This window comes from Diadema antillarum, unplaced genomic scaffold (assembly GCF_040938485.1).
Source record: "Diadema antillarum isolate AM-2024a unplaced genomic scaffold, OU_Dant_1.0 scf00000158, whole genome shotgun sequence".
Taxonomy (NCBI): Eukaryota; Metazoa; Echinodermata; class Echinoidea; order Diadematoida; family Diadematidae; genus Diadema; species Diadema antillarum.
The window spans coordinates 324193-343396 of NW_027271047.1; the positions used below are offsets into that span (position 1 = coordinate 324193).

Sequence of the window (19204 nt, forward strand, 5' to 3'; positions counted from 1 at the left end):
TGGTACTGATGTTGTAATACCCCCCTCCGCACCCCAATCCCTGTTTGAAGTTTTCCGTGAGGTTCTTGTCCTATCGTAGGCGTCACTGTCCTCTACACATCGAGCTGGGGAATGGATCGTGGCGGGAAGAAGATGGATAGAAGCTCCTGAAAGTAACAAGACACTGTGATTGACCAAAGTGGGTATCGATTTTAGGGGAAAAAAGGAAGTAGCGATGTCTCTGGGAGGGACAATTTTCGTTTTCTTGATATTCATAACAAGACAATTCATCTCCAACCATTGACCAATTAAATTCATTTTATCTTACAAAAGTTGATTTAATTCCTGTATAGTTTTCGAACGAACAATCATCAGCATACAAACACATCTTTGAATCATTTCCCAAATCAACTGTACAAAGTAAAATGTCATTTACAAATATTGTGAAAAATAATTGACCTAACAGGGAGCCTTGAGGTATCCCAATAGAAACTTTTCTAAACGCAGACTGGGCCTCATTGATACAAACACACTGTTCCCTATCTCGGAAATAATCAACACACCACTCTAATTCTTTACCACCAATACCATACCTGCTCAATTTTTCAAACAATATAGTATGATTCACTGTATCAAAAGCACGTTTTAAATCCAGAAATATCGCCCCAATAGCATAGCTTTGATCAATACACCTTAACATAATTATATTCATTCAAATCAAGCAAACAATACTTGTTGAATGCAGTGGACGAAATCCCGATTGACAATCGCTTAACAAATTATTATCGTTCAGATAACGATACAATATTGTCCATGAACTAATTTTTCAAATGTTTTCATTATGACTGATACCACAGAAATGGGTTGGTAATTTTCTGATTTTGTCTTTTCACCTGATTTATGTACTGGTGTGACTCTCTTCCGCTTCCATTCACAGGGTATACCTGTTTCAATGGATGCACTTAACAAATGAGTAAGAGGCTGTGTGACAAATGGATGCCCTCTTTTAACAGCCGAGGATGAATGTCGTCTAATCCAGGTGCCTTGTGAATAAGTGAAGTGCTCATTGAAAGCATTGCACTGTAAAAACATGGGTGTTAGATTTAACACCACGGGTGTTAAATCTAACACCGATCAAACTTCAATAAAGGACCACACCCACAGGTGTTGAAAATGCACTGTGATGGTGTTGAAAAGTGTTCACCTGACACTTCGTGATGTTATTTTGACACTGTACCTGGTGTTCTTTTGACACTGTACTGGTGTTAATTCAAAAATGACACCACATGGTGTTGATTTGATATTTGTTGGTGTTGATATCAATGGCTTAACACCCGTCCAGCTGCAATAAGAGACCACACCAGCTGGTGTTACTGTGGTGTAAATTTATTTTCACATTTTTTCAAAAATCTAGTATTTTAATGTAAAATTCTTGATCGTCTTGTTTAAATTAAAAATCAACAAGAAGTGCAGTTACTAAGAAACTCTTCAAAAAACAGTTTAAAATTTTGAAATGACACCCGGAGGTGTTAATTTAACACCAGAAATGAGCACCGAAAATTTAACACCAGCTCGGTGTTCACTATTTAACACCGGACTTTTTGCAGTGTGGCAACGTCACTTGCATTCGATGATTTGGTACCATTGACATTTAGCTCAACCTGTCTAGTCTTTGAACTAGTCGTAAATGACTGCAACGCTTTCCATGTCTTTCTAGAATCGTGGCTGCAAGAGTGAAATTCATCAAACTAATATTGCCGCTTTAACTTCTTATTCATGTTATTAAGTGAATTACGGACCCTCTTATATTTTTCCCAATACATTGTATTACCAGTGTCATCAAATTTCCTTTTCAAAAAATCATTTTCTCTAGCCAATTCAACATATGCATTATTTATCCAAGGCGAATATTTATTCCGTTTTCTTATAGATATCTTAGGGGCATGCTTATCACATGACTTCAAAAAAGATTCCTTAAAAATTTGACATAGTTGATTTACGTCACGTTTCTCACAATATGAGGACCACGACAGCTCATTGCCGTCGGAAAAAAAAAAAGTTCTCTGTCAAACTTTTTAAACGAACGAAATATGCAACTCTGAGAAATATCATGAGGTACTTTGATTTTTAAATTTACATAATATGAACGAATGATCACTGAGCCCCATTGAAATAACGCCTGACTTTACACTTATTGCTGTTCCCATTTGGTACAAGAATAAGGTCAATGCATGTGCGACTACGATCAGTAATTCTCGCGGGCTTGTCAACAATCTGTTGCAACTGAAGGTAAGTACATAGATTACATAGATTATGAATCTTGTCTGACATTGCGTTTTGACTTAACATGTTGACGTTAAAATCACCAAGTATTACAACATTTCTGGAAATATCTAACACTGTTTCTATGCGTGATTCTAGCTCATCAAAAAACTGTGCTGTACTATTTGGTGGTTACTGGTCGATATACCACTCCGACATACCATGGCTGGGATTGTTTTATATGAATCTGTAACCACAGACTAGGAGCTCCAGTTGCTCACATTCTAAATCACATCGTCTTGAATACAACAAATTTGAATTCATATAACAGATCACTCCACCACCACAGAGGTTTCTGTCTTTTCTTTCCAAATCATAACCATTCACTTGCAATTCATCGTCAGATGAGTGTCATCTAACCAACTTTCCGAAATGGTTAGCACGTTAATCGGGTTGTGTGATAAAAAATATCTTATATGATCTATCTTATTTCTTAAACTTCTTACATTCAAATTGCCAATCTTAAAGGGAACCCAAACCCAAAGAGCAATGTGGATTGAGTAAAAGCAGCAAATTTAGTAGAACACATCAGTGAAAGTTTGAGGAAAATCGGGCAATCGATGCAAAAGTTATGAATTTTTAAAGTTTTGGTTTTGGAACCGCTGGATGAGGAGACTACTACAGGTTATGACGTATGAGTGGACAACAATATAAAGAAAATATAAAAGGTAATTCCACAAAAATGCACTTTTCTAACATAATAAAAGAGCACTTAACTAACCGCTTTCAGAAAGCAAGGGGAATAATTGCTACTCTTAACATTGTTTGTCATATCAAGTTGATGGAATATGTAATTTTCAGGCCCGTGCCTTTTAATTCACTGATGACAGAACTTTCATCCATCTCAATCAGAGGACTAACATTTCTGAAATTATTGCTTGAAATCGGTTCAAATTCATATTCTTGATGAGCAACATCAACAAAACGAAGCTCCTTGCATGCATTACAAATCCAATCCTGATCACTCTGATATACGTCGAGCATTATGTCGAGTGGAACATTACGCTTTACTGAATGACACCATTGTATACACAATTCACACAGAGTATAGCATTCTGATTATTTTTTACAGGTATAAAGCTGCATACAAGACGTGGGTACTTAACGTATAGGTTGAGAATTAAGTTGGATACTTTGAGGAATCGACATTATGAAAAAAAAAAAAACCATACCTATCTCTGTATCACAAACTGCATAAATCCATTCAGAGACGGTCAAGATCACGTGTGTTTGCGATGTTTATTACTTTATTCTGCGAGGTGGGAGCACGAAGTATTCTTTTTTATAAAAGTTATGACCTGCCAGTATAGATTCAGCCCGTTTTTGCAATGTTTTAATACTTGTATACAAGCTGCAGTTCTGTTGGCCCATTGAAAGTGGGTGAGAAGGGTACTTTCGTGAACCGTTTATCTCAGTTGAAATGTCGCCCGTTGTTGTTGTTGTTTTTTGTTAGATTTATAAATTCAGTTGTTGTTCATTATTCTTAGTAAGATTAAGTCTAAAGAAATTGCATTTTGGTCTGGTATCTTAATTTCAAAAATCCATCGTATATTATCCGCGGTATAGGGGCCTATAAAAGAGTGGGAAAGAAAACATTACTCTTTTAAAAAAAAATCAATTTAATATGAACAAAATTTCTGGTTGAGCAAACACAATGCATTCATACGATGTAGGGATAATTACCACTAAATTCAACGTTTATTTTGATGCTATAGGCCTTCGATACATTGTATGCCCGCAAAAAAAAAAAAAATAATAATAATAATAATGATAACGATCGCTAAACATGCGATCTTGGCAGATGTCATTACGCTGACATCGAAAATCAACATCAAGGGGAAATAATAATTATATTTTTCATGATAATAGTAAGAAAAAAAAATGTTATTTTTGACCCCTATAGTGGATCAAGAGTCAACGGTGCTCCTCCCCCCCCCCCCCCCACCCAATCCCTCCATTTCAATCACTCGGACCAAACGAATCTCGGGGCGAAACCCTCGGAAAGAAATGGGTTTTGTTTGTTTGTTCGTTTTTGTTTGCCTGTCATTGTCTGTTTTTGTGTTCTTTTTGCAGGCCCGTAAGTTGGATTTTCATGGGAAGGTTCAAAATTAGAAAAAGTGGACCACTTCCGGGTTTAGTCAGCTGACAAGCAAAACAAACAAACAAACAAACGACTCCCCCAGCATTTTTTCTCTTGCCAATTCACCAGACAAGCAAAAAACAAAAACAAAACAAAACAAAACAAAACAAAAATAAAACAAAATCGAAAACAAAAACAAACAAAAAACACTTTTTAAATATTCTGGTGCCATTGATATACAAGCCCCGTTTCATTTTTTTTTTTCCAAAACGGGGGGTTATTTTCACTTCCCTTAATTTTTCTGTCAGCTGGCAAACAGGGGGGGGGGGGATTCCGCAGAACCCTTTGAACACTCCACTTCCTAGTTACAAGCCTATTTGTGTAAGAGCAAAAAAATTGTGGGGGGCTCCCCCTTGGAACACCAGGACCACCTGGCCCACCTATCCGCTACCCGCCACCCAGTACATGTATCGTATTATTGCTCCCGAGTCGCGCTAGAAAAAAAACAAACAAACAAACAACTCATTTTGTATGAACACACAATAATTCTAGACTAAGAAAAAAAAGACCAACTTACATACAAAATCCCATAATACACAGTCACGTGTCACGACCTAGAGGAGATACAATGCTTTCGTGATTCCACCGAATCTTGTAATTATTATGATCAATTCGGCAATGCTAATATTGCAGTGTAGCATTGACGCTAAATCTATTGGCTGACTTCAACCTGCACCTCCAGCTCCCCACTTAAATTGTACACATGATACAGATCGATCTTTTGCACGATAACATGGCGGTGAGTGGAGAGAACTAATAATCACAGTCATGACAATCGTATCCATCCTAGTGTCATGACAACAAATCCCTCATTACTTTCACCGTTATTCATTTGAAAAATTACTGATTAACATTAAGGATGTTGTATTACTTTCAAAACTGATCCCTTTTCCCGTAAATTGGATGTTGAAAATACCGGTCGGTTGTCGGTGCCAGCAGCGGGTATGTTCCTGACTGCTGTGGCTCATATACAGTAGAGCAGTGTAGCTTTTGGGTCCTCGACTGTGCACATGCGACATGATGCACATTTACCATGTTTACACATTACGGTAAATGAATTTAGAGAACACGATCATAAATCTTGTACATGTACTGAAAACTTTGGCAGGCATGATGGCGTAAAGTTCAAATTGTTAACGGGAATCGGTACATGATTATAGAGATCTCGGATTTCCATAAACTACAAAATTGTACACACGCAACAGATAACCCTATGATGATCATGCCTTGCCTGGCAGCAGCAGCAGGGAAGGTAACGCCGCACTACAGCACCGGCGAGCCTGTGTGTGCGTGCCGCCCCGTGCCGCAGCAGCAGGACAGGGGGCAATCCCACGTGTCATTGCTTATATAGGCCTCTTGGTTTTGTTTGGTATGATGGGGACCAGAGACCAATTTTTATTTTTTTTTTTTCCCCCCATCTGAGTGAGATTCAAGTCCAGTAGAGTCGGGGCGCCAGTTTGCTGCAGGGCCAGGGGTCCAGTTTGTGGCACCCCTTGGCCTTGGAATATCTAACCATATCTCCAAAAGTAATGTCAATTACGGTATGGTCGCCACTGCGGTAAGGTCGCCAGACATTCACATCGCATGTAACGCGCGCCGCGATTGGAGATCAGGTTGGGCGATGGATTTTCATCACTCTCAAAATACATTCGTAATTCACCTTTTTCCTCCGTAAAAACAAAAATAATTTAAATATATTTTACCATATGTAGAATGATCTAACAGGTGATAAAACCATTTTTAATGCGAGGATGTTTTTGATTTAGAATGGATTTCAGGTGGCAGATTAAGGGAGATTTTCAAACGCGGTGACCGACAATGCCTCTTTCATCAAATGTTCATTGAAGCGTATGTACAACACACACGCTAATAATATGTGGCAGGCTTTGGGCGGCGAACTAATTCAGTGCCGATATTAGTTCGCCAGCGCGGACATGTATAAGAATTACACACAAGTGGCGACCATACGGTAATTGACGCTAGAACTCTAGAAGGGTATTTTTTTTTTCTTAATTGTTTCATTTGAAGAGCAACTGAAGAGCTAGACAGAAAGATCTGTCTGTCCGGTGGAGTCTTTCATATTTTTCACGTTATCGCTCTCCTCCGTAGACAGACGGAAGGTTGTAGTACCCATTGCTGTGTGGATGTTCTTAACCACTGTCTCTATGGAAAATTGGGTGAGGTACCTCACCCTTCTCGATTGCGTCTAATTCACGGCCCTAGGTCAGCAAATTTAAGCTTGTATAGCAAAATCAACATTTCAAGAATGCACTATACTCACCAGATTAATGAATAATCCAACATTTTGGTAGAATTTTCAACGTAAAACACACATCAACCAGCCTGTCACGTTGTCACGTTCAAACTGCAGAAACATACAGTATGAATCTATTTTATTATCACATGCGAGGTAGTTTCTACGTGGTTTTTTTACAAAGCACATACCCCGCATGTGATTGGCTTACAGCTGATTCAAAATGGCGACTTACAGCTAGCGAACGGCGATGTTGCGATATGGATAAAATTTCTGTACTGTGAGTATTTCGATTGCACAATATGAGAAATTTACCCCAAATATTGCTGCATATTGCGTCATGTCATGTCAAACTTGTTTGAATGTAAACAAGCTGTCTGAAATTTGGTTTATCGTAACGTTTGATCTGTGCGCGACTGCTCCACGCAGGAGCCGGAATCATTGACTTCGGTCTGTATACGGAGGGGATCCGTGAAGCCAGACGCAGTCTCTGCGGAACATTCCCCAATGGCCAGATACAGACTGATCTTTCGGTCAACTGAAGAGCTTTCTTTTGATACCAGAATCATGAAATAACTCGGATGATGGCCTTCATATGAATCATAATTCTAATTTAAACCGTCTGTGTCACACTGTTTTTAAAAAGTATGACTTTCAACAAAACATTAAGATTTTGTTCTGTTACTAGGCAACCACCATCATCCCTTGTTTGTATCTTTATACAAAATCTTACTATGAAAAGAGGCCTGGCATGGTAAGGATTCCTCGTGTAACTGTGTTAAATGTTCTAAAATTCATTTCCTTTGTCAGTTTTTAGGATTGCAACAGTGACCAAAATGTCGGGGATGGATCCGGTTTGCGGCACCCCTATGGGATTTTCTACACATAGCGCCATTTTAGTTTTTACATGGCAAAATTGGTGGAAATTGATGAAATATATGCGATATTGAAAAACTATGAAATCGTGAAGGATCGAGGTAATGAATCCAAATAAAGTGTTCTAACAAGCTGAAAACTAGTTGGACCTTCAAAAAATATTTGGTTTTTGCAAAATTTTAATGTTTGAAGAAATCAGGGGACATTTTTGTGTGGGGTGCTGCAAACTGGACCCCCCTGCCGCAAACCGGGTCCTCTTGGTCGTTGCAAATTTTCTGCATAAAATTGATTAAATTATGACTAGGGTAATTGTCCACCATACAATTCTACAAAATTGTGATGCAGTGTCAAGAGGCCTTTGAAAGCTCTTCCAATAAAAAGAAAAAGAAAAAGTTAATTTCTGTAGTCCGTTTTACCAGAAAACTACTAAATACCCTTGAAAAGGCCTGAACCTGCCGCAAACTGGGTCCGCTACTCTAGGCCAACTTAGAACACTTGTAGAAATGGAGTTTTCACTGTTTGATGCTTTTCGCTTCTCGCAATATGTTGATGGCAGCTGTGATAACTGCGTTGCACAGGAGCAGACAGCGCAGACGGTGTACAAAACACATTCACGGCAGCAAGCGCGATTGATTTGAATGTAGACTCTGGCTATTTCGGCGATCAGAGCAAGTTCATCTATGGTATCTTAAAAAAGCTAAGAATTATTTCCTGCCTTTCAATTTGGACGGAGTCACGGAAGCGATTGAGGAGGTTGTTCGTGTTGCAAGTAGAGTTCTATCTTATTTAATTTACAGATTGGCTGCAGATTTTTTAAAAAAAAAGAAACTAAAATATCCTGTTTTTTTGGTCATTGATCAGTGTGATACTAAGCCATAGATCCATCAACAGGTGTACATAGCAGGTTTGATAAAGTTGCCCTGCTGCCCTGGCAGGTAGTGTTTGGGCCTCCAGTGCCATTGGAGGGCAGGATCTACAGCAAAGCTTTGCTGGAGCATTTCCATTATTGAGGCAGGTGGAAGAGACAGCATTCTCTATCGTCTCTACACTTGTTTACCCAAAGATATGTCTGGAATGTAATAAGAGGCTGACTGTACATACCACTTTAATAAAACAAGAGGCTGCCAAACTAGAGGCAGATTTCATCAGTCAAGGAAAACCAGTGTCATTGTGTGAGGATCTTTGATCTCATTCTTCCTAGTCTAGACACGAACATAGCATGCTGTCTGCCACCATAAGTCACTTTTCAGATCAAGAATGTATTTCTTGATCTAATTAAAATTGTATGACTTTCATTTTCAACAGGACAAAGACAAGGAGAAGAAGAATGTGATGCGTGAGCTGCGTATCCGCAAGCTCTGCCTGAACATCTGTGTGGGGGAGAGTGGAGACAGGCTGACCCGAGCAGCCAAGGTGTTGGAAGCCCTCACTGGACAGTCCCCAGTCTTCTCCAAAGGTGGGTTAGTAGGACTGGCTCACTAAACAAGTGGTCTCTTGAGCTGTTTATTTGTTTGTTTGTTTGTTTTTAAGGAGCATGGTACTGTGTATATCTATCACCAGGTACCTTTGGGAGCAGTGATTTTAAAAATGTTCAAGATATCACATTTGATGTATATGTGTAGGTCTGTTGTATCACAAAACATCCTACCGTATGAAATGTTCGTAATAAAGCATAAAATATGAGGAGATATCAGTATTTTTCTCAATAAACCATCTGTAGACGGTTCAGTCTGGAAGCATTCTTCCTATAAGTATAACTATTGTTCACATTTTGTGTATCGGCCTAACAATACTTAACAGCAATTATACGGATTCAAATTTTTACAGTGGTTATTTATCTCCCCAAATCACATTTTAGAACTATTTTAAAGCACTAATGCTGGGTTTTTGTTTCATCTGCAAGTGGTAAATTATACCTTTAAGATTACAGCTTAACAATTAAGTGCAGTCAACTCTTTTTAAGTTGATGGTGTGTACTGTGTGTCAAGAGAGGTGGCACAACATTTGCTCCTGCAATAATTGCTTTTGTCTTATTTTCTCTAAGGACTTACATGTCGGTAAGGGTTAGGATTGTGATAGGGTTTAAGTTTTAGTTAGTTGTGAGGATTAGGATTGAATTAGAGTTTGGGACATGTTTGTTGGTAGGTTTTATTATTTTAGCCCTGTGTGCAGACTTCTTAGGAGTACTGTACCAGTTGTTGCTGGATCAAATGTCATGGAATAGCCAAATAATCAGCTAAGTTGATGAAATTAAAATGTCCCAATTTACATTCATAGCCTTTAATACAATGTACACTGTATATAGTTATTCCTCTGTATGCACACAAGTTTAATATATTGTGTCAATGTGTTTTCCTCCGTCCTGTCAAGATTGAGTTTGCACTAAGTTGTCTGTACAAAACTAGGTTGAGTTACGATATGAGAAACACCATGATACATGGTAGATTTTTATAAGCTGAAGATACAATGTATACAGGGAAAATGACTTTTTGGTCATGATAAACCAGGATTTATGATTCCACAGCTGTTCAGAGAACAGAACGTTATGTTTCACACAATATCTATCCTTTCGTAGCAATAGGCTTTGGAGTGAAACTACCCCTGTACTTGCACGGCATGACATTGGGAAGTACAAATGTACAAATTGTTGATTTATGAGTACATGACTTCAAATTGGATCCTCCCACTGGTTGTCCGTGTCACCTCTTCTTATTCTTCTATGAGAAAGACTACAGATTTGTAGGGAAACTTTGATGAGATATCAAGTAAGCAAACATACATGTGCTACCTGAATCCCTAGACATAGTGTATGCTTTATTGCCCGTGCTTGTTATAAATTCTCTCTTTTTATGTCACGTATTGGTAGTCACATGTATCTCGTGCAAACTGTCGGTGCATTCACACAGTTGTTGGACACCATGTAATGAAGCAATAAATTCACCAGTTGAATGCATGGTGTGTTTTAATGCATTTATCACTACTGAGGTGCTTTAATAATTAGCTGTAAAAGCATGCTGTTTCTATACTGTGTGACATGCAACCCATACAAAGGTATTAATGTGTGCCGGAAACGGCAAGAAAATAATCACAGGTGAATATGAAAGTAATATTTGTTGCAAGGTAGGAAATAAAAGGGAGGGGGGAAAAAGACAAGGGACCCTCAAGGCTTTAAACATTTTCAGGGTTTGGGTCTCGTTCATAGTGTAGTAAATGTAGTGCACATGAAGCGTTGAGGTAGGACTTTTATTTTTACCTCGGCAGTATTAAAATTGTGCACATAATGACTTCTCTGCTGCAACCCATAGCTGTCATTCTCTTTCATGATTGCTGTGGTACTAGTTCAGAGATACAGTCTGTACATTATTCAGAGCAGTTAAATCTCGTGGCTGTAAGAGGCTCCCAAAAAAAATTGAAATCGTATTATGAACTGATAAGTATTTGAAGTTATGTATGTGATATCTTCATAAAAATATGAAAATGAACACTGTTCTTCCTAAGATTGAGTATACATGTAGCATCCTTATACAGGCAACTCCTACTGTTATAAAGTTTCTTGTTCATTAGTTGTCTTTCATTAATATCAAAATTTTGTGAAGCCAAACAAATTACTGTAAGTGTATTAGGTGAGATGAGGATTCAGGTTTCCATTTTTTTTTTCTTTTTTTTTTTTGTGAGATGAGAAATCTATGAAATGTGAACGAGTGTTTATAATTCCTAAAGGAATTCAGAGTTGATTTGATGAAAATTGGTTTGAAATGGCTGACATATCCAAAACAAAGCGATCTAGGTACTCACCTTTTTATTAGGATTGCTTGTTTTACTCAGTTTCTGGATATCTCTAACTTTAATTGTAGAATTTCATCCAAAATGTGATGTTGCCTTCAAAGAATGTTTGTTGGTGTGCATCAGTATGTTTGTTTGTTTGTTTGTTTGTTTGTTTGTTTGCTTGTTTTTTTATCAGAGGTTAGCGGCCATTAATAATAGAACTTACACAAAGTAAAAGCCACCCTGACTTTTTAGGTATTACACACAATTTGATAGGAAACACACAGTAGTCTGAGAGCTGATGCTGTGACTAGGGCCTTCCTGTATGTCATGTAGCTATGTAGCCTTTTGAAATCGTCTGAGACAGAATCTGAATATTTTGTATTGTGTAGATTAAGATGAGAAGTCCAAAGATGTCGTCTCTTTTTATTCCTTTTTCCTTTATTTTCCAGCTCGCTACACTGTGCGCTCCTTCGGCATCCGTAGGAATGAGAAGATCGCTGTCCACTGCACCGTCCGTGGACCCAAGGCGGAGGAGATCCTTGAGAAGGGCTTGAAGGTACGATACCCAACTGTCCAATTTGTGATTTGGAATGCAGGTTGTTCTTAGGTTATGTAGATTAGGGAAGATATCTTATAAAGTCAGTTGGTGCACATTGAAATTCCAACTAATTTTTTTAACCAAACTCAAGACCTTACAACACAATCTCAAGGCAAATATTAATTTGCATGTTTTTGTATCATATGTGTTGTTTTTTTTTTCTTCTTTTTACATAACAAGCCCTGCTTCTAAATTATTGGATATCCCTGGATTCTGTATTTAACTCTAAAGGCCGTGTCACACCTCTCCGGGCAAGCTACGCAGACGAGTAAGGATTTTCCAGCACGCAAGAGAATTTTCTGCAGGCGGACAAGAATGTTTGCGAGTTTCGCGCTTGTGTCTTACCTGCTAGACAAGTGCTACTTACATTCTAGTTGGGTGTATTCCTTATGACCTGCGTGAGAGCTTTGAAACCAATCCGTTTTCTGTTATGAGCGACTTACGGGTACTGCGAAGTTCCTGCGTTGGAGTTGCCTGCGAGGTGCTGCCTGTAAGGATCTCCTACTGGTGTTCTGCGTGTACCTCTGTGGGCAAATCCCCCCGCGAGTCACTCTGAACAAGTTTTAAGCATGCTCAAGGCCTTGTCTTACCGTATCTGGGGAAGTTTTGCGGGTTGACGTGCGGGGAAACAAATTTGCTACCCGGAGCTCTCCGCAGTTGGTCCGCACCTGACAATACCTAGCGCGTATCTCGCGTGTAGTTCCCCAGAGATGTGCACGCAAGTCCGATTTACCCGCAGCCAAGTTTTGAGCATGACCAAAACTTTTTCTGGGTGAGTCGCGGGGATTGTCCTCAGATGTCCACGCAGAACGCCAGTAGGAGGCCCTTAGCAGCAGCAACTCGCAAGCAACTCCCACGCAGGTACACGTACTTTACAGTGCCCGTATGCGGCCAAGATAATGACATTCTGTGGGACTTCTGCCATTCCATAAGAGGAATTCCTTCACTGAGTTGTCAGCCCTCATGTGCCTGGCATGCCGGTCACACAGAATACCCGCAGGTAGAACTTGAGTAGTACGCGCCCAGCAAGTATGACACATGATGCAAAACTCGCCCAAATCCTTGTTCGCCCTCAGAAATTGTCCGGTATGCTGGAAAATCCCCACATGCAACAAGCCCGCGTAGCTTGCCCTGAAAAGTGCGACAGGGCCTAGACTAGGCCGGGCTATTTAAATAGGTTATACAACTTGTATATACATATATATATAGGTTATATAAATAGATGAAAGACCCGGGGGGCGGGGGCCTTCCAGGCCCCCCTCCAGATCTCGGCTGTCGACCGCTTGATCGTGACAAAAATTGGCACTCACATTGCCTGTGACGTAATCTCAAATACCGTGAAGTTAATTTTTCATAAAAATTATCATTTATGCTAAATTATTATAATTTATACATAATGATGCATGAAATCAGACTTTTTGTTATAAACACTTAATCTCAAAACAGGCACATTGTTCGTGTAGATATTCTTTTTAGTGTCCTTATCAAATGTAAGTGAAAAAAAAATTCTGCCATCAGAAAAATTTAAGTATTTCATTGTTTTTTGAATTTCATATTTAGTTTTTGTTTTTCCGACTTTATTGTATGTTTTTCGTTGTTTTTCTTTTTGGTGAAATTTGTCCGCGACACTGTTCTGAACAGGAACGTTATTGGTTGATTTTAATCAATATAACCAAAAAGTAATGATGCTTTTATGAAATTTGCATATCTACGTACGCACAGATTGCATTGAAATTGTACATGAATTCATGTTTTTGAGCAATTTTTGGTCTGACGTGCATACTGATGTACGTATTTATGAGTAACTTTGGAACTGCATGCCCAGGCATAGCAAATTTGGTGTCAATAGATGCGGGAGACTCAAATGAAAAAAGTCATGAAACATCGCGGCGAAAGCTTTGTGATGGCGATACATCGTGCGGAACGTTGTTAGGGTAGGCCTCGGAGGCCCCCCCCCCCCCCCCCCCAGCCAAGTTAGGGTTTAACCCTATTTTTGTCACATACAGTGTACGCCGTAGCCAGACTGCTCAGACATTTTGCAGTGTGCAGACACAAGATTGTTGATGGCCATTTCTGGTTATTATTATCAACATGAATGTGTCATGTTATACATCATTTAAAAGCTTATGGTCTAAACTTTCATATTACATAATAATCTGAGTGAGGGCGCCCTTCAATTTTAAGTAGGACGCCCTCTTATTTCACATAATTATCATTGCAGACTTACTTCTACTTGTTACCACCTCATTTTTTCACACAACATGCTCTTGCATCATAAAAAAGGTCTCACATATGTTGTAGACAATTTATTCAGCTTTCAGATGATATGATTTTTTTCCTCAATAGCATCAGTACTTTTCATTTATGAACAAAAGTCTGTGGCAGTTACAACCTAGATTTCACACATTTTGTGTAATTTCTGATTTAGTGAATGTTGGCCTGAAAGTAGATAAAGCGTGTTTGTATCTTGTCAAGCTGAAAATACAAATTGAATTGTGCTTTTTATATTAAATTTGGATTAATCTTGTCCCATGATATTGCCATAATGATAAGATAGGATAAAAATTGTTATTGAAAATATTCAGACTTTGGAGTGTCCATTCCACTTGATCATAGTATGCTAGTCTACACTATCTGCACTCTCCTTATTGAAACAGAATTATCTATCACAGCAGTCATTTTCTTTATGATAAACCTGCATTGAACTGAAGTTTCGCATAGTGATGGTTTTCCATGTAACGATTATAAACAGTCAAACATACCCCAACATCAAGACTGTACAGCTTCAGGCAGCCAGCAGGAGGCTACTGTAACCCTATTACTCCTTACACCTGCCCCGCTGGCTCTGGCTAATTAGAGACCCATTGCACTGCTGTTAGTGCTGAGTAAACAGTTACAACTGCTGCACTGAATGTGCAGTGTTCATCTATTCTACAGATCATTTATGAGGCCGATATTACTGGAACTACAGTGTGTACATGTGTACCCCTTCACAGAATTCAAAGATGTTAAAATCCCCATCCTGAATGTTTTCACTTCATACTTTGCTATTTTGACTTTATAGATAAAATAGATGAAAACTGACCCATATGTACGATCTTTTCATCGCACACGGCGATCTCTATTAAAGTCCCACATATACAGATTCGTGTAAGTTCTCCACACAAGAAACCTATGGCGAAACTGTACACAATACATTGAATGCAAATAAACATGGGCGGGGCCATCACAATTTCTTGGACTTTGAGAAGGCTTTCCTGATTAGTTGAAGGTGGGGAAGCTTTTTTCAGAGTGGATATCGTTTCTTTACACTATTAGCCAATCACAAATGAGTTTATAGAGTGAAAGTGTCATAGCCTTTGAAGTAATCTGTCAATCAAAATAGGGCCGATGAGATCGGCCCGTGACACAGATAGGGTTAAGTAGCAGGATCATTGATGAAATGAATGGATGATGGTGATTGAAGATGATGGAAACAATGATTAGAGGAACAATTAGAGCATCCATTGATCACATATCATCATTGTACACCAATTTAGAAAGAGAAAAACTCAGCTTCAGCCATTTAGATTTCTATCCATTTTTATGTACCCTCAGAGCCAAGTGTAAGCTGTATGCTTAATATGATGGAAAACGGCCATGTGCATAAATCATTGTTACTTAATACCCAACATAGGCTGGGGAGGGGGGCCTCCGAGCCCCCTCGACGTTCCACGCGATACATCGCTATCGCGAAAAGCTATCACCACGACATTTCATGACTTTTTCTTTCAAGTCTCCCACATCTTTTGACACCAAATTTGCGATGCCTGGGCGCGCGGTTCCGAAGTTGCGCATAAATATACACGTAGGTACGTGCATGTCAGACCAAAAATTGCTCAAAAACGTGAATTTTTGTACAATTTCAATGCAAACTGTGCTTACAGGCAAATTTCCTAAAAGCATGATTATTTTGGGGTTTTATTGATTAAAATCAATTCATAACGTATTTTCTTGAAAGAAATACATAAGAAATTTAAAAAACAATAAGATACTTAAGAAATTTTTTTCAGATGACACAGTTTTTTTCTTACGTTTGCTAAGGGCACTAAAAAGAATATTTACACAAAAAATGTGCCTGTTTTGAGTTTTATTTATTGATTTATACCAAATTTCATGCATCATTATGCATAAATTAGCATAATTTAGCATGAATGATAATTTTTTGAAAAATTAACTTCATGATACCGTAGATTATGTCAAAGGCAATGTGTGTGCCAATTTTCGCGCAGTCTACAGCCGAGATCTGGAGAGGGGGCCTGTAAGGTTGGCTGTGTGTGTTCGATAACTTACTTTGCAATGTACCCACTGCATTTACACTATCTGTGATTTCTCCCAGGTTCGTGAGTACGAGTTGAGGAAAGGCAACTTCTCCGACACTGGCAACTTTGGCTTTGGCATCCAGGAGCACATTGATCTGGGCATCAAGTATGACCCCAGCATTGGCATCTACGGCATGGACTTCTATGTGGTCCTGGGCCGGCCTGGCTTCAGTGTCAGCCACAAGCGACGCAGACGGGGTCGCATCGGCTTCTCCCACAGAGTCAACAAGGAAGAGGCCATGAAGTGGTTCCAGCAGAAGGTATGTCATAAAGGGTCACCCTCTTTTTAGATCTGATGAAACATTCAAACATTGATAGTATAGATCTTCTGTACTTTGTGCAGACAGCTTAAAGGACAAGTTCACCTTCATAGACATGTGGGTTGAGTGAATGCAGCAATATTAGTAGAACACATCAGTGAGAGTTTGAGGAAAATCCGACAATCCGTTCAAAAGTTATGGATTTTTAAAGTTTCTGCTCAGTCATGGCTGGATGAGAAGACTATTATAGCTTGTGATGTCACATGAGTACAACGGTATAAAGAAAGTATAAAGGAAATTCACCTTATTTTCACTCTTCGCGCATAAGAACACTCGACTTCTCTCTTTCAGAAGGCAAGGGGAATAATATTATCCTTAACATACATCAGTAACAAGTCCAAGAAATGTGCACTTTATTCAAAAAGTAAAATTTTGTGAAATTCTCTTTTTATTTTCATTATATCGTTGTATGCATGTGACATCACACACTGTAGTAGTCTTCTCATCCAGCAGTAATTGCGCAGATACTTAAAAAGTTCATAACTTTTGAACGGATTGTCCGATTTTCCTCAAACTTTCACTGACGTGTTCTACTAATATTGTTGCATTCACTCAATCCACATGTACATGAAGGTGAACTTGTCCTTAAATTATAAGTAATCCACTGTTGCCCTACATAGATTGTGCATATAGGCTCTTTGAAGTCTTAGTGAGAAGAAAAAAGTTCCAAGTCTAAAAAATGTCCACAAAGGGCAAAAGGAATAATAGCAGAAAAATTTTCTCAAGATAGGTAGGCCTCAGTGTTGCATCATATGTAAAAATATATAAAGCAAAGGAATCAAAGTCGTACAGTGCTGTTTTGGGAGTGGTCTGGTTGGCTGGTAGACAACAATTGAAACCTTCTATCTTTTCCTTGTTTTATTCAGAATGCATGGTAAGATTTAGTAGGAATTTTCCTTTGGGCTAAAGAATGCAGATTATTCCGATGGCACATGTGGTCTTCTTAGGGACATTTCCTATGCATCCATGAAAAAAACGTTCTTATGACTAAAAATTGCAGTGCTTACTAATGGTTTAGTCAACAAACGTGAAAATTTGGTTCCATTTACTTGAAGTATGAGAATTTTACATCTGAGTCAAATTACAAATTCTTTGTCATCAGATTGTGAGTGGCCAAGTTTACTCCAAATCTCACACCTCAAAGATGAGATAAAACTGCTGCACAACTTTGTGTCCTCTTCTTGTTTTCTGAATGTGTACATTAGCTTATGCACAGAGTTTGAATACAAAGCCTGAAAGTGTGAATTTTTTTATGTAAATGTTTTTCTTCTTTTTTTTTCATGACAAATGAAGCATAGTAAACTACACGTGTATAATATACAGTACATGTACAAGTATAGTGTCACATTTCTTTACAAGATGAATAAAGATAAAGAACAAATTTGAAAAGATAGTACAGTCCACACTGTGTACTAACAAGTTTAGAATCGTCTGCTTACTCTTTCATTTCTGTTTGTTTCTGTTGTCTTTGTTGTCTTGTGTTATCTAGTATGACGGCATCCTCCTGCCTGGAAAGTAAGCCCAGCCTGTCTCCATACCGCCCTCTATGGCTGCTTTGTCAGCTTCCTCCGCATCAGTGCAACACCACTCTTCTCATCATGCCATGAAAGCTGTATTGTACAAATAAACTCAACAACACGCCAAGAATGTACTCCAGTCTCTTTTTATTTGTAGTGTTCGAGTTTGTAGAGCAGTATTCTCTGTCATCTTAGCTTTAAACACTAGCCAGTCTCAGGAAGGCACCAAAAACTTTTTCCTCAAGGTTTATGAGTCGGGAAGTCTGAGTAAAATCTAATTCAGTTCAAGCCTTGATGATGGATTTGCATGGAACATAAACAACCTTTCTCTCAGTTCATAAACACTGATGAAGATTGTGGTCTGAAAAGAACAAACGAACAAACAAACCCACACACACTTACATCCACCCCAAACGAACACAGCCTTGTACACATTGGCAGACGACTAAGGTACTGTATAAGCTGTCATTTTTATGTACAGATAATTTTGCGAATGACGAGGTCACAGACATTTTCACGAGATGTCACTTTCGTAAAATGACACCGAGGCTTTCGCAAGTGCACTACAGTATTTTATTAGCGCATGGCGACATTTCTGAAAATTTGTAGTCTAACTGCAATATACAAAATTTGTAGAAATAACAGTTTTATACAGTATACAAATTACTGTAATTTATATACACTCTGTACATAAACAGTGTTGTGTGAAAGCACAACGGAGGACCTTGGGGGTGTTTCATAAAGTTGTTCGTAAAGTTACGAACGACTTATGAGCGACTGGTGATCAGTTCTTATGCTGAATTATGGAAATTCTGATATGTACAGCACATCAGAACTGATCACCAGTCGCTCGTAAGTTGTTCGTAACTTTACGAACAGCTTTATGAAACAGGGCCCTGGTCATAATAACAGGATTCGACTGTACAGTGTACAGTAATGTACTGTATACAACTGCTGTACTAATTTTAATGTATGTGGTCGAAGTGTGTGTGGAGGGTGTGATTGGTTACAGCTCGTTATTCTGAAGGTTCTTCAGTCCGAAGATTCGTTATTCCGAAGATTCGTTATT

At 38.7% G+C, this 19204-nt stretch overlaps 1 protein-coding gene across 1 annotated transcript; it reads left to right on the top strand.

Moving 5' to 3' along the window:
• The first annotated feature begins 5165 nt into the window (after window positions 1-5165).
• On the top strand, window positions 5166-18265 carry LOC139722139 (large ribosomal subunit protein uL5). Its single transcript, XM_071633452.1, has 5 exons — window positions 5166-5180; window positions 8877-9027; window positions 11789-11895; window positions 16316-16558; window positions 18108-18265. The coding sequence occupies exons 1-5, from the start codon at window positions 5175-5177 to the stop codon at window positions 18135-18137; spliced, it is 537 nt and encodes a 178-aa protein (XP_071489553.1). The 5' UTR covers window positions 5166-5174; the 3' UTR covers window positions 18138-18265.
• Window positions 18266-19204: the final 939 nt, after the last annotated feature.